Source organism: Pelodiscus sinensis, chromosome 22, assembly GCF_049634645.1.
Source record: "Pelodiscus sinensis isolate JC-2024 chromosome 22, ASM4963464v1, whole genome shotgun sequence".
NCBI classification, from domain to species: Eukaryota; Metazoa; Chordata; order Testudines; family Trionychidae; genus Pelodiscus; species Pelodiscus sinensis.
In genome coordinates, this window is record NC_134732.1 from 3,548,742 (window position 1) to 3,568,456 (window position 19,715).

The 19,715-nt window shown below is 47.5% G+C and overlaps 1 protein-coding gene across 4 annotated transcripts in view; it reads left to right on the forward strand.

Moving 5' to 3' along the window:
- The first annotated feature begins 217 nt into the window (after positions 1-217).
- The window catches only part of EHMT1 (euchromatic histone lysine methyltransferase 1), a 179,104-nt gene continuing 159,606 nt past the window's right edge, over positions 218-19,715 (forward strand). For 3 of the 4 annotated variants that reach the window (XM_075905437.1, XM_075905436.1, XM_075905438.1), the window contains exons 1-2: positions 218-296; positions 8,470-8,554. Coding sequence is in view for 1 of the 4 variants with exons in the window: in XM_075905435.1 (XP_075761550.1) it covers positions 276-296 (21 nt within the window). In the remaining 3 variants the exon portion in view is untranslated. The remainder of the gene's footprint in view (positions 297-8,469; positions 8,555-19,715) is intronic. The other variant, XM_075905435.1, reaches the window with a different exon arrangement.

The window sequence follows — 19,715 nt, forward strand, 5'->3', positions numbered from 1 at the left end:
AGTCCGCCCCTGGGTCCCAGCGCCCGCCCGCCCGCAGCGGCACGTGCCGCCTCGGCCCATGTGTGCGGAGCTGTACGGAAGCCGCGCTGCTGGAAGCCGCCATGACGCTTCCCGGAGGGGAGGGAGGGGGAGGCAATGGCATGGGCGCCGCCATGACATTAGGCGCATGCGCAGTCGCTCTAGGAGGCTCTCCATTGAGAAGTACCCGGGGAGGGGGAGGAGCTGAGGCGTGAGGCGCCGCCGGAGGGGCGGGGCTAGGCTCCGGGGCTCCGGCCATGGCCACTGTGGATACCGAGGTGAGTGAGAGCGGCAGCGTCCATCTACCCCGGGCGGGGGAGAAGGCGGGGAGGGGGGGGTTGAGTGGTATCGCCCAGGGCCAACCAGGCTCTGTGCGAGGGGAGGAGAGAGCTCTGCCCCCCCACCCCATGGTTCAGTCCAACTCCGCTGAGGGGAAGAATGTGGGAGCTGCTGCCATTGTGTGTGTAGGGCCCGGGACTCTGTATAAGTAACGCCCCTGCCCGCCTAGCCAATGGTATGGGCCATACAGGTGCCGGGGCTGCGGTTCCGGCGCCCACGTGGCTCTGAGCCCGGCGGAGCCGGCACTGAGCTGAGCGGCGTCCGGAGCCCGCGGGGGGGGGCGCGTGGTGGTGGTACGGCCCAGGGCTCCCGGGGCGGTCACGTGGGGAGGCGTGAGCCGAGGGGCCGGGCTCGTGAGGGGGTCGCTCGTCCCCAGCCCGCGCCAGCCGGGCCCTGCCCTCAGCGGGCATTGGGGGGAGCTGGGGGCCCCGTGAGCATTGGGGGGGAGCTGGGGGCCCCGTGAGCATTGGGGGGAGCTGGGGGCCCCATGAGCATTGGGGGGGCGTGAGCATTGGGGGGAGCTGGGGGCCCCGTGAGCATTGGGGGGGAGCTGGGGGCCCCATGAGCATTGGGGGAAGCTGGGGGCCCCGTGAGCATTGGGGGGAGCTGGGGGCCCCATGAGCATTGGGGGGGCGTGAGCATTGGGGGGAGCTGGGGGCCCCGTGAGCATTGGGGGGAGCTGGGGGCCCCATGAGCATTGGGGGGGCGTGAGCATTGGGGGAAGCTGGGGGCCCCGTGAGCATTGGGGGGAGCTGGGGGGCCCATGAGCATTGGGGGGGCGTGAGCATTGGGGGGAGCTGGGGGCCCCATGAGCATTGGGGGGAGCTGGGGGCCCCGTGAGCATTGGGGGCCCCAGGAGACTCCTTTGCTGCCCCCCAAGTGGTGGTTGGACGCTTCCCATTGGAAGTGGCACTGGGAACAAGCCGTGTGTGGCTCGGGGTGGGGGGCGAGCCAGCAAGCGGAAGGGGTTATAACTCGAGGCCTGGGGGGGGCTCAGCGTTTGAGGGTGGCTGTGTGTCTCTGAACGCTCTGCCTTGCCCTGTTCCGTCCTGGCCAGTTTTGTCAGAGCAGTTCCTCCTCCTGGCTTCCATGAAATCTGCAGGCTGGGCATCTGCAGGGTGCTGAAGTGGTGACTTTGCGTGTGTGCCTTCAGCACCGTCTTCTTCACTGGGCCCATCACATATTGAGATTGGGGTGCCACTTCTGAGGACCCTGTCCAGGCAATAGAAGATTTAGTCCTGGGGACCATTAACCCCAGACATCACTAGGGACCGGCATGGTGGGGGCCCCAGTAGTTAGTTATGAAAGGAAGCTTGATTGCTTCTGACTGCTGGGATTTTAAGCACCTCAGAGAGGGGGAGATGCTCACCCCACCCCATTGGCGATGGTTGTTATCCACTTACCCTCCACCCATGCACACATTCAGGGCTTCTCTCAAGACCAGTTCTCTTTACCTCCAAAATAACCTTGTGACTAATATGTCAGTATCACCAAGTTCCAAAGTAACTTAGATGGTACTGTGTCAATACTCTTCTGCTCTGTCCTTCACCCCAATTGAAATCAGTATCAAATTTCCCGCTTCCAAGTTGACCAGTGAGTACAACATGCACAGCCAATTAATCAAGGTATGGAGAGATTTTGGAGGGATGCATTTAAAATAAATACAGCCTCTATTTTTCCTCAGTCAGTAAAGAGAAGTTGGAAGTGGTGAAAAGGAAATACGTTTATATTAAGCAGGCCCATTCCAAATTACATTGAAGAAATGAGCATTTAAAAAGAGCAGAAGCTGGAATCTTGAGCAGAAGTGATGGGATTGTGGGGAACGGGATAAGCACATTTTCCATTGGAGAAAATAACTTTTGGGACCAGGAAAACAAAGGAGATTCCAGGCTGCTCTTTGGTTGCTGACTGGGTATCAGTTGGCTTTCTTTCCCTTTCCCTGCTTGAAAGTAGTTGAGATGTGGAGGGCTCTACAGCGAATTCTTTTCCTGGTGTCTGGCTGCTGGATCTTGCCAATATGCTTAGAGTCTAAGGGTATGGCTACACTACAGAGTTTTATCAGAAAAACAGCCATTTTTTCGACAAAACCCAAGTTACGTCCACACTGCCATCACATTCTTCCAAAAGTAAACCCAAAGAATGGAGGGTTTTTTCCAGCGTTGGTAAACCTCTTTCTACAAGGAAGAAGCCTTTTTCCGAAAGAGCTCTTAAGGAAAAAGGTGTGTATGGACGGGGAAAAGGAAGTTCCTTTGCAAGAAGAGGAAAGAGGAAAAAAGCACAGGTGCCCTGGTGGCCACTCCGTCCATAGTAATCACAGCTTAAATGCAAGAGAGCGTCCATTCAGTCTGGATGCTATCTTTCGAAAAAGCAGATCGCTTTTTCGATGCGCGGATGTGTATGGATACTCTCTTTCGGAAGAAGTTTTTTCAGAAGCTCTCTTCCGAAAAAAGCTTCTTCTGAAAGAAGCCTGCAGTCTAGACGTAGCCTAAGAGATTGGGGTCAGGAAGGAATTTTCCTGTAGGTCAGATTGGCAGAGACCCTGTTTTCTTTCTCTCTTTCTCTGCATCATGGAACATGGGTCAGTTGCAGGTTTCTACTAAAGTAAGTGGTGGATTCTCTAACCTTAAATCTTTAAATCAAGATTTGATGATTTCAGTAACTCAGCCAAAGGATAGAAATCTATTGTAAGATTAGGTTGGTGAGGTTCTTTGGCTTGCAGTATGCAGGAAGCGAGATCACGTGGCCATGATAATCGTCCTTTCTGGCTTTAAAGTCTGAGTTGGGGCAGCAGTCTTCACAGTCAGGAATATGTTGTTCAGAAAAAAGTGATGTTTGAGGCCTGGAGAGCTCTTTGGGTCATACAGAGGGTGGGAGGTTGTGACACACTTTCCATGGGAGGTGGAAAGTTCTGGGACTTTGTCAGAGATCCCTCAGTGAACTCTGACTAAAGTTTCCAGCCAGGAATGTTTTATTTGAACTCAACATTCACGCTGAGTAGTTTGAAATGGACTGAATCTGAAATGCTAGGGAATTTATCAAATTCAAATCCAAAATCCCTGAAGAGGTTGATGTTTGCCAACTAACCTCACCACAGGATAGAACTTAGTCATCAGATTCATGACTCTAAATGTCCCCAAAGATTACACAGATTCAAAGCTCTAAATGTCCTGATAAGGGAATACAGGCATCATCACACTGAGCAAAGATGCCTTTTGCTTGCTTTGCCACTGAATGCAAGACTAAAACTTTTCCCTCAGATTCTCTTTTTGAATATAGTTTCAGAATATATAAGCTGCACTGAAGTGAAGAGTAAACGCTAGTTTGCATCAGTGAACCTTTCATGTTGTAACAGAACAGACAGGATAGTAGTGCTGTTGCATATTTATATATAAACTGGGTACAAATAACTGCTGCAGATCGATAATTGGATGCATCGTCATATCCACTAAGTACAGTTAATGGTCAGTATTCTCCAACGGCGTGGCTGCACCTGACATTTCAGGTGTGCAGAAATATATGCTTGAAATCTTTCATAGATTTCATATGGTTTAATCCTGTACTCAAAGTCCTGCAGTGTGGCAGAGGGAATTTCATCCCCATGTGGGATGGAGTGTGTGGCAGAGTTATACAGATGCTAACATTAGCAGTTCTTTGTAAAGTATTTGAAGGTGGAAACATCAATCTCAACCTTGTTGAATGAGAACTTGAATTTCTTACTCAGGGAATACCTTCATTAACTTCAGTAGGCATTTTGCTTAGGTAAGGATCATACATATCACATTCAGTCACAATGCAGTCTCATGGCCTGATCCTGCTGCCCTTGTTCATGTGAGTAATAACAGTTGGGGATCAGATATTAATCTTGTGGTGTGATTTCAAAGTTCATGTCAAGGCAATTCCATCATTTTAATAAGCCAAAATCTGCCTTCAGCTACAGGGTTGTGACCTCATTCATTGATGTGGCACTGAGGACTCTTTCCCCAGTAATTCTTCATAAATAGTTTAGACTTGCAAATAAAAATGTACACATACTATGGGGAAAATCTCCAAGGATCTTGGCTGAGAAGCTGTTGTGTATACAATTTTTTTTGGAGAAAATATTAAATATTACTGCTTTGAGGGCACTGGCTTAGTATCTACAGACACAACATTGAGACATGGGTTGGGGGGTAGAATGATGAATTGTTTGGATAATGCCCATAATTCAGTCTTTCCTTCCTCTGTCCCTGCTCGCTCCAAGAAGTTTAGGGACCAGATTGTCCCCTGATTTATATCATATGTCACTGACACTAGTGGGGATGGAGTGCATGTATATCAGGGAAGAATATTGGAAATTGATGCAGATTTTTAGACTACAAACTAGTATTGTAGTTTGGTTTGTAAGAACAAAAAATCCTTAGGAGGAGTGACCCTTACATCCAGCAACTGGAATGGGTAAACTTAAAAAAGAACAAATGGTCTGGTAGCACTTTGTAGACAAACAAAACATGTAAATCTACATGTTTTGTTAGTCTATAAAGTGCAACCAGACCATTTGTTCTTTTTTAAGTTTATCCTGTACAGACTAACTCGGTTACCCCCTGACGCTTCTGAACATGGAATGGGTAAGTGGGCACTAACAGCTTCTCTGTCATCCCATGATCAATCTGCATTGCCAGATAATAACAGTAACAATAACACTTAGCTCTAATGTCCTCAGTAGATCTCACAGTACTTTACACCAGAAGTAAGCACCTAAGTGAAGAAGTTGAGTGGCTCTGCGTTGTGGCCAAAGGAGTTGTGGTTTGTTCTTTCCAGTGTGAGCTTTGTGCTCAGAAAGCAGAGTGTTTCTGGTCTACCCTGAGCAAAGAACAAATATTTGTAATCTAGAACAAATGTGAGTCGTGTCCACACCAGCCTTGCACTGAAAGGCAGGCTTGTTTTCCAATGATTAGGGTGGGATTCATAGATTCTGAGGCCAGACTGGACCATTGTGATGATCTTCTGTGACCTCATGTATAACACAGACCAAAGAACATCTCCAGAATAATTCCTAGAGCAGATCTAGAAAATAGCCAATCCTGATTTTAAAATTGTCAGTGATGGAGAATCTACCACAATGCTTGGGAAATTGTTCCAGTGGTTAACTACCTTCACTGTTAAAAATTTACACCTAAGTTTCAGTGTGAATTTGTCTAGCTTCAACTTCCAGCCATTGGATCATATTTACCTGCAAGAGTAAAGTGCCAATTATTACAACGTTTTTCTCTATGTAGGTACTTACTGACTGTAATCAACTCACCCCTTAGTCTCTCTAGTAAGCTAAATAGATGGAACTCCTTCTGCCTATCAGTGCAAGGCAGGGTTTCCAATCCTTCAGTCATTATTGTGGTTTGTCTCTGAACCTTCCCTAGTTTATTAATATCCTTCTTGAATTGTGGTCACCAGAAGTGTACACAGTATTCTAGCCATGGTAGTGCTGGTGCCATAAACAGAGGCAAAATAACCTCCCTGCTCCTACTTGAGACTTCTCTATTTATGTATTCCAGGGTCACATTAGCTTTTTGTCCATTGCTGTGCATTGGGAGTCATGTGCAGTTAATAAGTCACCACAACTCTCAAATCCTTTTCAGGGTCACTGCTCCCTAGCATAGAATCCCCCATCCCATCGGTATGGCCTATATTCTTTGTTCCTAGATGGATATATTTACATTTAACCTATTGAAATACATTTTGTTTTCTTGCACCCGGTTTACCAAGCACTCTAGCTCACTCTGATTCAGTGACCTGTCCTCTTTGTTATTTACCACTCTATGAAATTTTGTGCCTTCTGAAAACTTTATCAGTGATGATTTTACATTTTCTTCCAGATCATTGTGTAGGGCCAAACATGGGTCCCTTCAGGAGCCCTTTGGAAGCATACCTGCTCGATAATGAATGCCTCTTTACCGTCATATGTTGAGACCTATCTGCCGAATTGTAGCTGTGCCCCGGTAGTGTCTGTAGTGTAGGCATGCACTAAGTTTTTATATTACCTTGAGTAGTTTATCTGCACTGTGGTAGAGAGCGTGGTTAGTGAACTGTCCTGCAAGTATGATAGGGTATGTCTACACTACCCCCCTAGTTCGAACTAGGGGGGGTAATGTTGTCATACGGAGTTGCAAATGAAGCCCGGGATTTGAATTTCCCGGGCTTCATTTGCATAAAGCCAGCTGGCGCCATTTTTAAATGCCGGCTAGTTCGGACTGCGTGCCGCGCGGCTACATGCGGCACGAACTAGCTAGTTCGGATTAGGCTTCCACGAGGCGTACAGCTAGTTCGGATTAGGAAGCCTAATCCGAACTAGCTAGTTCATGCCGCGTGTAGCCGCGCAGCACACAGTCCGAACTAGCCAGCATTTAAAAATGGCGCTGGCCGGCTTTATGCAAATGAAGCCCGGGAAATTCAAATCCCGGGCTTCATTTGCAACTCCGTATGACTACATTGCCCCCCCCCCCTAGTTCGAACTAGGGGGGTAGTGTAGACATACTCATATAGACAGGATCCATACAGGGGATGCCTGCCTGATACTTTTCTGGCAATCACTTTTGTCCACTAGAGGTTTTGACATTAGGTTAGTTTGATTCTTTAGGTCTTGGACTTTAGAGTCAACGGCATGCAGAAGATTAAAGTTTGGGTCCATGACTCGCTTCTTATTCCCACCAGTTTTATCTTACCACAGATGCAGGTCCATTGAATTCGGTGAAGTTACTCTTGATTTGCACCAGCATGAGTGAGAAGAACCTCAAGCCCTGGATCTTTTGGAAATGTGCACTTTCTAAAATGCTAACTTGGGGTAAAGCTCCCCCACAGAACATGGAGCCCAGGCAAAGCCCACAAGGGATGCATTTTATCTGTGATGAATAAAGAGTGGGTATGCTCTAAGGGATGTTAAATTTTGATTAATTAGCTAGTAGAATCGTCAATGGGATTTCCATTGACTATTCAATTAGTCTATAAGGGCGCGTTGCCTTTGAACTGTAGCAAGAGCCCGGCAGGGAGCACAGGAACAGCGGAGGCCTGTCAGGGAAAAGCGGAAATCCCGCTGGGAGCGCGGGGCCAATGGACTCCCGCTGGCCCAGCACTCTCTGTGCCACCTGAGCCTTTGAAATGTACAAGAGTCCCAGTGGGGCTCTTGTACATTTCAAAAGCAGAATCGCAGCAGAAGTGGCGCGAGTGGAGACTGCTTCTGGCCCCGCTCGTGCCGTCTCCTGCTGTGCCTCTACCTCCGCTGGCCCCCATGGAGACGGTGCTGGGGAAACCGGCTTTGAAGATGGCTCCCCCCCGCACCAGCTTCTTCTCTCTGATAGAGACAGCAAGGTGGGGGAGGGGAGGGAAGCGATTAGTTGCATCACTAGTTGACTAGTCGCTTACATCCCTAGTATGTCCCCTCCCCCCCAGATATCTGTGTCAGGGCCGTGTCAGTTTGCTAGGCAAGGCATGTCTTCCAAGGCCTGTTGAACAAAGCTGCTGGCCCATCTGTTGTGTGATACTGTTACCAATAGGTTCTGCAGTTTTCACCTTGGAGCAGTAGCCCTTACATAAGCATGAAAACAAGTAGATGCCAAGCAAGGATGCTGTTTTTTTTTCTGGGTCCAGAATGAGCTGTGAAAATTGATGTCTCATTCTGTGCTGAATGTATGGTTTGAATAAAGCATCTCCAGTTAGAAATGTTTTTTCTGTGTCTGTTCATCTGTAGGATCTCTCTTTTTGCAGATGCTTTTATCTTTATAGACAAGCCAACCCAATAGAGCCAGATTCTCAATTGCTCAGCATCCCCCATTGGGACCAGACTGTCTGAGGAGCTCGGCACCTATGGCTCCCACCCATGGCTAGGTTTTCAACAGACTGCCAGCATGCTGAGCGCTTTTGAAAACGTGGCTCAGTGATAAGACTCAGCCCTGGTTTTGAGACATGCTCTTAACGCCTGAGCCAGCCAGGGTGCTATCTAAATAAGCTGCACCAGGGTTTCTGGTCCCTGGCCTTGTCTAGAAGGACAATTCTGTGAGCGAGTATAGGGGTGCAGGAAGAGTTCTGAGCAGAAAGAAACGCTGACTCCACATAGGTGACTTCCTCAGAGTTTCCCACTTTCAGTTTTGCAGGTGACGTGATCTCCTGTGGTTCTTTCAGTCTGCTGTGCTTCCCAGGTCCATTCCTTTTAACAGGCAGGCTGTTTCAGGTAAGTTGAAATAAGAAAGCTTCTTGGATTCCTCTCTCTTTTTCACAAGAATCTAGAAGGCCATGTCTTGATGCGCAAAAAGAATGACCATAAGAACGGCCATGCTGGGTCAGACCAAAGGTTCATTTCGCCCAAAGTATCCTGTTTGTGGCCAGTGCCAGGTGTCTCAGAGGGAATGAACAGAACAGGGAATCATCAAGTGATCTATCCCCTGTTGCCCATTTCCTGCCTCTGGCAAACAGAGGCTAATGTTTTCTTTAATTGTGTTATCTCACTAGAGTAAGCTTAATAGTAAATAGCAGTGTGAGCTCATTTACACAGGCCAAAAATGTGTTTTTGTAGCCATATTAACTCCCCTCTAGGCTAAAATGTGGCCAGTTAATCCAGCTTCCAAAGTTTTAGCAGCACCTGTGTTTTCACTGGGAAAAAATGTGATTTTTGCCTTTTTATGTGTTTACCACAAATTAGCTAATGTGATAAGATCCTAATGTGGACAAGGTAGTTTGTAGTTTTCACTCATGTTAGCGAGTCTTGGTAAACTCTGAGGGGATGCCTAGGGTTTACTTAAAACTGTTAGCATTTGGATTTTACAAGGTGTTAGCTAATGTGTTAGTAAACCATGTTTTTTCCAAACGTGGATACCCCTGATGGGGCTGTAATCATGATAAGCTAGCACCATTTTCTTCCCATGTATACAAGCTCGAAACTATAATAAATTCATCTAATATGAGCTCAAATGTGTGAGCCTGTGTTTTAAGGGGCATTAAGAAAGGCTAATTCAATTGAAAAGCTAACTCAATTGAGCAAATGAAATTGAAGAAAGCATCCTTTATGCCCACCAAGACAGAGTGAAGGAGGTCTGAGAAATAGGGATGTTAAGGACTAGTTGATTTGAGTAGTCTTTTGACTAGTCCACTAGTCTATATCCCCCCCCCTTGCTGCCTCTATGAGATAGAGGCAGCAAAGGGAAGTGGAAGGGTTGAGCAAATGAAATTGAAGAAATTATGCCCATCAGCTGTGTGGCGGGCTGCCCCTTTAAAACGCCGCTTCTGTGCGATTCAAAGGGGCAGCCCAGGAGCCTGGGATCAACTCGGGATTCTCCAGCTGATCTCGGGTTCTGGGGAAATGCTGCAGGGAGCCCGGGCCAGCCGACTCTGGGCTCCAGGGCTACCCCTTTAAAACTCTGCCTCCATGCAGTTTAAAGCGGCAGCTGCTGTGGAGCCCAGGGTCAGCTGGGGACTCCTAGCAGGGTCAGCTGGGGACTCCCAGGCTCCTAGCAGCATGCAGCAGAACATGGAGCCCAGTGGGGGCTCTTGTACATTTCAAAGGAGGAATGCGGAAGTTCCTACTGACTAGTCGACTAGTCAATGGAAATTCTATCTACTAGTGGACTAGTTAATGGAAATTCTGTCGACTAGTCAATTAACCGCATTTTAACATCCTTACGGAGAAATCTTCCAACAAGTGAGAAATATTCTTTCAGGAGAAGTGCTTACGTTCTTAAGGTTATATCCTAGACCCCTTTTTATCATCCTGCAGTCTGCTTCTATATTACATGGTTTTGTCGGAGTCTAAATTTAAATGTAGTTTGGTTCCTTGGGATGACACATTGCAGAGGATTCCTTGCAGCTCTGACAACACACAGATAACTACTGAACAAGATGAGCAAGTATGATACAGGGAATAAACAATAAAGGGAGGAAAGTTGCAGGTGGACAGCTGGGCAGGTGTGCAGTGGAGGGAGGCAACCAGAATCAGATTGACTTGGATAGACTAGGGCAGTGGTCTCCAACCTTTTTACACCCAAGATCACTTTTTAAGTCTCAGAACAGGCGAAGATCTACTGCCCCGCCCCTTCCTTGAAGCCCCGTCCGCTCTATTCTCCTGTCCATCACTTGCTATCCCCAGCCCTTATACACTCTGTTAAACAGTTTATTTTTTAATTATGCAATATATAAAAGTAAAATCACATTTATAGTTATGAAATAAGTGGTCTGTTTTTAATGCATGCTATTTAAATGTCAAATGAAGCATTTACAATTATACATTTTGTTCTCTATTTTGTAAATCTAAAATGAAGTATTGATAATTATATATTTTTTTCTTCCAATAACAAAGTCTCAGTGTGACACCTGTGACTGAACAGTATCTGCCAGTGTCTTGAAGTCTGGGTTGTAGTCTGAGATTGCTAGTCGTATACAGTCCATCAGATGGGCATCTGTGATCCTGCGCTCAGCCTGGGAAGCTTGCTTCAGCACAGCTGGAGTTAGACGCAGCCTCCCTGGGCTGAGTGCAGGGCAGCTGGGCTAGAGGGAAGAGAAGTGGCTGCCCAGCCAGCTGGCCATGGCGCTCAGCCAGGGTGCACCAAGCTCCACGTGGGCAGGCTCAGAGGAGAAGCCGCCGATCAGCTGGAGCATGGGGCAGCCTCTTTCAGCTGAAAGCCACAGTCAGCTGGCTGGGGTGTTTCAGCCCTTCCAACCTCCCAGCTCCCACTATTCCTCCCAGCTACTCACCTGTGTTGTTGCTCGGTGAGTAGCTGCTCCTCAAATGAGGAAATCTAATGTAAATGTACTGTGCAGGCGCGCAGTTCAGAGAGGGCTCAAGAGCTACTCTTAGAGCCCCTGAGATCTACCGGTAGATCGCAATCTACTGGTTGGTGACTACGGGACTAGGGTTATCTCCAGGAAAAGGGGTTATTGCTTCTCAGGGCAGATAGCACAACATGCTGATTAGGAAAAGGATTTGGAGCTTACAGTGGATCGAGCACCCAAAACCATCAGCACAAAATTTGGAGCTGAATAAATAGAGGTAATATTGGTGCTAAACGGCTATAATGCCAGTGATGTTAGAGACAGACAGCTGAGTTTTGATATGGGGTGTTTTAGCACAGTGCAAGAACCCAGTGATTCTGCATGGGGTGTGATGTGCTCATTTGTGGTTGCACTTTAATTAAAAAAGGAAGGGGACACGGGGATGACTCAAAGTGTGGAGAAGGAATAGTAGAGAGCAGCCAGAATTAATCTGTTCACCTGGGCAATACAGAGAGCCATGGACACCCAGGACTGAAATGAGGGGACCTAAGTGAGGAGCTAATGGCCTTTGAATGATTTGAATGGAACAGAAATGCCTTGTTTAGATTACGACTCAAGGTGTATTTGTAAAACCTATTACCTTAGATTTTAACACATTTTAAAGCTCTAGTGTGGGGAGGGCAAGTTTTATTTTAACACATGAGTTGGTAACATAGTAAAATACAAATTTGCAGTGTTGCAAACTCATATGATATTTAATGTTTTTTTCAAGTCCCAGCTCCTTGAGTCATGTGACTAAGAATCTTTCTTTCTTTCCTCCCTCCCTCTAATAGGGAAGGAAGTTTGAGGGTCCTGTTCTGTGCAAGGGGACTTACAAATTGCATACTATCAAAGTGGCATGGACACTGATTGGTTTATCTAAATCCATCTGGTGTCCTATTGCCCTATAATTTATTTAAGGAAAGATGTCCAGATGACTAGAACATAGACTATGAGTCTGAATAAAGTGTTAATTAAAGGGCATTATGAATTTTTGATAAACTAAGTCAATATTTCAAATACTTTGCACAGAAGCACCAGCAACAGGCTGCTGAATTGGTGCCTGAGATACTAGGAGTTTTAAATCAGATGCTGGTAAATTATAATCAGTGTCAATTAGTCTGCGTTCAAAATATTAAAGGAGTTTGAATTCCTTGCATGTGGAATTCCCCTCATGGTCTCTGGAATGGGAGAGGTGCTTTTTAAGACAGCCAAGTTGTTGGGCTAAAATTTGGTGCTTATAACAGTCTTCCCCTTTGTTGTACATAAGCAAATATCTTACAGCCGTGGTCACCAACCAGTCGATCGCGATCGACTGGTCGATCCTGAGGCCTCGACCAGTTGATCGCGAGGCGTTCTGGGCCCTCCATTTTCCCCCACCCCCAAGAAGCCCCACTACCTACCTTGAGCAACAGTGGAGGTAGTGGCTACTTCCCGTGGGGTGGACGGAAGTCCTACAGCTGCGCATCACTTCTGGGGGTTCTGGAAATGCGCTAGCTGCTTCCTTGCGCCAGCTCCCTGGCGTTCCGGGAACTTACCGGGTAAGTACCCAGAGGCGCGCGCTGGGACTTACCTTCTCTGCCGGAGGGGGGACTCAGGCCTGGAGGGGGTGTGTGCATGGGCTTCCCTGCTCCACGGGGGGGGGGGGGATTCAGGTTCGGGGGAGGCGCACAACGGGGCTTCCTTCCTTTGTGGGGGGGAGGGGGTTGGCCCCGGAGGGAGCACGCACGGAGGCTTCCCTGCTCGGCGGGGGGGGGGGGGAGTCAGGCCCGGCGGAGGTGCATGACGGGGCTTCTTTCCTCCGTGGGGGTGGGGGAGGTGGGCCCCAGAGGGAGCATGCAATGGAGGCTACCCTCCAAGGCTGGTGTAGGGGACTCCCTGCCCCCACTGGCACCCTGCCCCTGAACCCTGTTCCCTCTCCCCTGCCCCGAACCTTGTCCCCACCCTCCTGCCCCCCTGTTCCCTCTTCCCTTCCCCCAGCCACAGAACTCTGTTGCCCTGTCCCCCCTCTGCAGAAACTTGCCCCCCTGGTACCCTGCCACCTACTGCAGAAACCTGCCCCCCCAGCACCCTGTCCCCTGCTGAAGAAACCTGTCACCCCCTGGCACCCTGTACCCCGCTGCAGAAACCTGTCCCTTGCTGGCACTCTGTTCCCTCTCCCCTGCCCCAAGCCGCAGAACCCTGCCCCCACTGGCACCCTGTTCCCTGCCCCAGCACCCACTAGCACCCTTCCCCAGTACCATGTCCCCTGCTCCCAACTAATTTTTCTGTGGGTCAGTGACCCCTGACTCAAGACAGGTTCCCTGCCCTTTTCATAAATAAAGACAATGCAGAAACTTTTTGTGTTTGACATAGTATTTATTTAAAAATGAAGCCTGGCCAACAAACCCCCAATTGAGGCCAAGCCCCCATCTGGCCACAACCACTCCTGCACTCCCCCTTCCCCCAGACCCTATCTAAGCCTATCATACACTGGAACCCCCTGCCCTGAGCCCCTCACATACCCCATCCCAAATTCCTGCACCCTCACATCCACAAGCCTGTGGCTTGCTTAGTACCCCAACACTGCCCGGCCTGGAGCCCCCTCCCTGAGCCAGCGTTCCCTCCTCCTGCATCCCAATTTCCTTCCAGAGCTTGCACCTCTCACCCCTTCCTACACCCAAATCCCTCATTCCCACCCCAGAGCCTACACATCCTGTCTCAACCCAGCGAGGGTACGGCTGGAGTTTTTCAGGATTCTGGAGATATCCCAGAAACATTCTTTTGCATCCAGGGATGCGTTTGTTCTTCTGCTTTTTTTAGTGGAAGAGCAAACATGCTCTTTTGGTCACCCCTATATTCCTCTTTCCATGCGGAATAAGGGGGCTTCCAGTCTAGACAGGCCAAATGTTGGAAAAAGCAGCAGTATAAGGATTGGGGATAGCAAATGATGGAGAGGAGGTGAATAGAGAGGGTGGGGCTTCAAGGAAGGGGCGGGGCAGTAGATCTTGGCTTGGTCTGTCATTTAAAAAGTGATCTTGGGTTTAAAAGGTTGGAGACCACTGTCTTACAGGGTTTGGAGACTTCACCTGGAATATTTCAACTGTTCCCTCAAACACTGAGGATAAACAACTAACATTTGTTTAAAAAGTGGATCTCACCCCCCTACGAAAGCAGGTGCAAATTGACTTTTCCTACTATCTCTTCATGTGCAGACGACAATGCTGAGACAGGGGTGTGCTGCCTGTGTTTTATCAAGAAGCTTTCACAAAGCCTTTCACCCTTCGTGGCATGCAGGGTGTCCTAGGGGTGCATGTGTTTTCAGAGAGGAGAGGAGAGAGGTTGCATTATTTGTCTGTTTTACTCTTTGAAATAAAACCTGAGCAGGCAGCACCAGCAGGCCAGCAAATTTATGTTCAGCACATTTGAGGTAAATTAGCCAGGATGGTAGGAATGGTGTCCTTAGCCTCTGTGTGTCTGGAAACGGATGACAGGGAAGGGATCATGTGAGGGTTAACTATTGTGTTTACTCCCTCCGGGGCACCTGGCATTGGCCACTGTTGACAGACAGGATACTGGGATAGATGGACCTTTGGTCTGACCCAGTCTGGTTGTTCTTGTGCTCTTATGCTTCAGTCCATGAAGAATATACAGTATATAGAATAGGGATGTTAAATAGTGGTTAGGAAGGTAATTGAGTAGTCAATGTAATTTCCATCGACTACTCGATTAGTCGATAAGAGGGTTCGCTGCAGCTCTGCTTTTTAAATGTAGTAAGAACTGCCAGGCTCTTACTACATTTAAAAATCAGAGCCACAGTGTCTGGGACCTAGCGCGAGCTGGGATTGCTCAGTCGCGGCTCGCACCGTTTCCCCTTCTGTACCTCTGTCTCCCTCCCGCCCCCCATGGAGAAGTTGCAGGGGGAAACCAACTTTTAAGTATTGATTCAACTACCCAATAAGTCTAGGTTTATCGGGTAGTCGACTAGTTGCTTACATCCCTCGTATAGACTCTGGCTATGTCATTTGAAATGGAGGCGAATGTGTGAGTTTGTTCCTTCATTCTCAGCGCAAATATGGGCGCACTGAACTTTTGGAATCAGCTTGTCAGCTTCAGCTTCGATAGCATCCTCTCCCAAACAGGATACCCTAGATCCTGGTGACACAGCTGCGTGGCTGGTTTCCTAACAGTCCCAGCCTCTTTCTTGTTGCAGCGTGATGGTTACATAGCAAAGTGTTTTAATCATTCATGGCCCATTGATTTTATTTCTTTCCAAAGTCTTTGTTACTAGACTGAAAATGCTGGAAAGCTTTTTGAAGACATGTTTTTGCACTGTCCCTACCCCCCATGAGGTATTACACCAGAATGTCTAACAAAGTGTTAGGATTAAAATACCGCTTGGTTTTGCATCTGCATTAACTTAGATGCCCCCTATTATTATTATTGTGTTAGTGGCTAGAGGCCCCTGTTCTAGGTGCCGTGCACAAAGGTAACACTGAGGTCGTTCTTGCCCCCCAAAAGTTTACCGTTTAAGGGTATGTATGCTGCAGAAAAAGGTGGGTTCTTAACTCAGGCGTGCTAGCCCACATTAGCTATCTCAGCTTAAAATAGCAGTGAAGACATGTAACTCAGCTTTTAACTCAGGTGTGCAACTCGAGCTAAAGCCTGTGGGTTGAACTTGAGCTGTTAACGCAAGTTAAAAGCCAAATAATGTGTCCTCATTGCTATTTTAACCTGAATTTGCTAACTTCAGTGAAGTACATACCGTTTTTTGCAGTGTGGATACACCCAGGGTTAATGACTTCATCTTGCTGTACCATTGTCACAGATTCTATGCAGTCTGGTTAGAAGGGAAAAGATCACAAAGAGATGATGGGCAAGTTTGCATCACCTAAGCTACAAGCCAGAAGATGCAAGGGGCATATGCACGAATTCAGATATGAAGCACTCATAAAGACTTCAGATGTTTTTTCAAATGACAGAAGCTCACTCATCACCAGTGAGAATGGAGCGATCTATAATTACTACTTGATGCCACAATATCCTTTTTGTTAAGGATAACAAACAGTGACATGTAGGCCTGTGGTTCCCCTCTTGTTTTGATGATGAGTTATATGGCTTAGCTTGCTCTGCGATGGCAGTGCGAGTGCTGCCACTGTTCATTGCCAAAGCAGGGAGTCCATGTAAAGGCATTTGAGAATGTTCCTCCCCTCCCCTTGCTGGCCATTGATTAACATTTTCTTGCCACTATCTTGTGAATAAAACACAATTTCTACAGCAGTGTAAATTGTGCTTTGCAAGTGTAGAGCAGGAACTGTGTGCTTCCTCAAGAACTTCTGGTCTGTATTTTGTACAGGAAGTAAAATGTTGATAAGCTGACTATGCTTCTTAGCACTGAAAGGAAACCCACATTTGTCTTCTCTCTGTTAGAAGATGGGGAGCTTCAGGGCTGGTCAGTAGCTGTGACTGGAGATGCACGAGCAGAAAACTAAGGGCCATGCAGAGCTATCAGGGAGTTGTGTGCAGGCAGAGCCCTGAGGATGGAGGATTGTATTTCCAGGCTTGCAATAAGGGCAGATCAGTGAACTAAAAATGTTCCTGGGATCCGATCCTATACCCTTGACACTAATAAGAGCTTAGCTATTGACTTCAGTGGGAGTAGGATTGGTCCCTAGTGCGTTTAAGCATCCAGCAATTTATAACAAAGTTTGATCATTTTCTCTTTTCAAGGAAGATCTGGTTGGCTGAGCCTGATTATGAGCTTTAGAATTTCTCTCAACTGAAAAGCAGCTGTGTCCAAAATATATTAGTTGACTTGTTAAATGCAACGTTTCTGCTAATTGACCTTGCATCATCCTTGCATTGCTTTAGTCTGTGGCAAACTCATCCTACCCTGGCAGTCCGTAGTGCAGGGTCTGAACGTTCAGCAATGCATGGACAGCAGCCGTTCATTTGGAGAAGAGGGGGTGATACACTGTTTTCTAGGAATTTTCTATTTTATGCCAATAAGTTGGATTTATTTATTGCTGTATCTATAAGTCCAGATCTGTGTATTTTTCAGTTGGTGTCAGTATCAGTTTTGTAGTTCTGTGGACACTAGCAGGAGTCTTCTCCTTGTTTGACCTTAAGCAAGTCACTCAAAAGCTTCTTTATAAGATGTGGATGAGTGATATGGGCAGAGAGCTGGGATTCAGGATGTCCTAAGGTCTGATCTAATGGGGAAAAAGCACTGTCTTGTGGCTATGGCATGGACAGGCCACTGGCAGAGCTGTGATCTGTGCTCTGATCTGCCCTAGCCGCCTTCTGTGATGAGGGACAAGTGATTTAATCACTGTGTCTGCGTCCGTTCTGTATCTGTAAAAGGGGATATTTCTACTATGGTAACTGAGCGCAGAGGGGCTTAATTCATTTATATGTCTAAATTGCTTTCAGATCCTTAGATGGAAGGCGCTATACAAGTGCAAACCATTATTTTTATTTGTTATTTTGTTTGTCTACTACAGATTGTACCTCCCTGGCCTGGCACCCTTGGGACCTGATCAGTCCCGAACCAGGGAATTTGCCGGGCCACTGGACGTCAGTGCCGGGCCCGCTGCTGCTCCCAGCTGTGGTGCTCCACAAGGGGCCAGAATTCAATGAGGGAGGAGTGCTCGGGGTAGCGGCAGGGTGGCTGTGCAGCCCCGGGAGCACCCTCGGAGATGCTGGACCACAGATGTTGCCGGACAAGGGGAGTCCGGATTATAGAGGTCCAACTTGTATTATTTTTGTTATGTATTAGTCAGCCTTTCTCGGCAGCTGATGGCAAGTCTCACTTAGCTGAAATTTTTGCAGAGGATCACTGGTTTTATGAGCTTCGGTTTTTGGCTGAGACATCTTGGGCCTGAGTTCCAAAAGTGCTCAGCATTCACAACTCTGATCAGGGCCAGTAGAAGCTGCAGAAATGCAGCACCTCTGCATGCAGGCTCTCGGTGTCCAAATTTGGGTACCCAAAATCTGAGCCATCCAATTTAGAGTTCTCTTTTGAAAATGCTGGCCAAAATCTCTCGGTGTTTCTGTAAAATGAAAATGATAATACAGCCTTGCCTGAGAGGGGTGCTGTGAGGATAAGGTAGTTTATGTCTTCAAAGCATTTTGAAGGCGAAAAGAGCTACATACGTTCATTGGCTTCTTCTGTTATATATTAAAAAATAGTCCCCCCTTGCAAATATGGTGACTATGACACATTGGATACCCCTTTTAACACTGATTATTTAACCCCCCTCGCTCGTGAATTAGCTCTGAAATACTGTCAGTGATTTTCCAGGGCAGCTGGAGAAATGATGTATAGAAAAGTGTCACTTTGAATGCACTGCTCAATTAGCTATTTAATTTCAAATGCTTCTTTCAAAGTGTACAAGATAGTTGTATCCAAAGACCATAACCATTGCAAAAGGCTGTGCGCCATTGGTCAGAGTAACCTTTTTGCATAGAATAAAGGCCCTAATATGAGTTCACAGTACAGTAATTCCTCATTTAACACGTGCCTGCTTAACACGTTTTCGTGATAGCACGATTTTTTTTTAGGGAACGTTTTTTGAATTACACGACTGTCCCCAGAATAACACGATTTCCCCAGCCAGCCCGTTGCCGGCAGCTGCATGGGACTTCCCTCAACTCCCTGCAAAATGGCGGAGTGTTCGCCGCTTGCTGTGCCATTCCCCGCTGACTCCCCTTGCCGGACGCCTTGCCCTCTCTCCTCTGCCCCTGCTTGCAAGCCGGCGGCTGGGTTTCCCCAGCCGGCCCATTGCTGGCAGCTGCGCAGGGCTTCTCCCGCCTCCCTGCAAAATGGCGGAGGGTTCGCAGTTTGCGCTGTTCCCTGGCAACCTCCCCTCGCTGGATGCAGGGGCATACTCCCAACCCAATCCCCCTCCCCTCTCCTCTCCTTCCCTTCCCTTCCCCAGAGCCAAACACCTCCCCTCCCTGCTGTAACCCAGTCCCCTTTCTCCCCCAACCTTATGTCCCCGTCCCAACAGATACCACCGCTTGAAACGCAATCCTCACCTTTTCCATTATTTTCAATGGGAAAATTGACCCCGCATAACATGTTTTCACTTAATACGATCATTTTCTGAAACATATCTATAGTGTTAAGTGAGGAATTACTGTACTTCCTTTTATTCCAAAGATGTCAAAATTGTGCATTACACAGCTTCATATAGCTGAAATTCAGCCCTGAGCAGAGCACCAATGCACGACTTAAATTATAACGGACCACCAGGTCTACTATAATTATGGTCTAAATCTGCTCTTGCTTTAAAGCTGGTCTCTTTTATGGTAAATGGTAAATTTTCAGAATGGAGAAGGGTAACTAGTGGTGTCCCCCAAGGGTCAGTCCTGGGACCAATCCTTTTCAACTTATTCATAAATGATCTGGAGAAAGGGGTAAGCAGTGAGGTGGTGAAGTTTGGGGATGATACCAAACTGTTTAGGATAGTCAAGACAGAAGCAGACTGTGAGGGACTCCAAGAAGATCTCACCAAACTGAGTGACTGGGCAACAAAATGGCAAATGAAATTTAATGTGGATAAGTGTAAAGTAATGCACATCGGGAAAAATAACCCCAACTATACGTA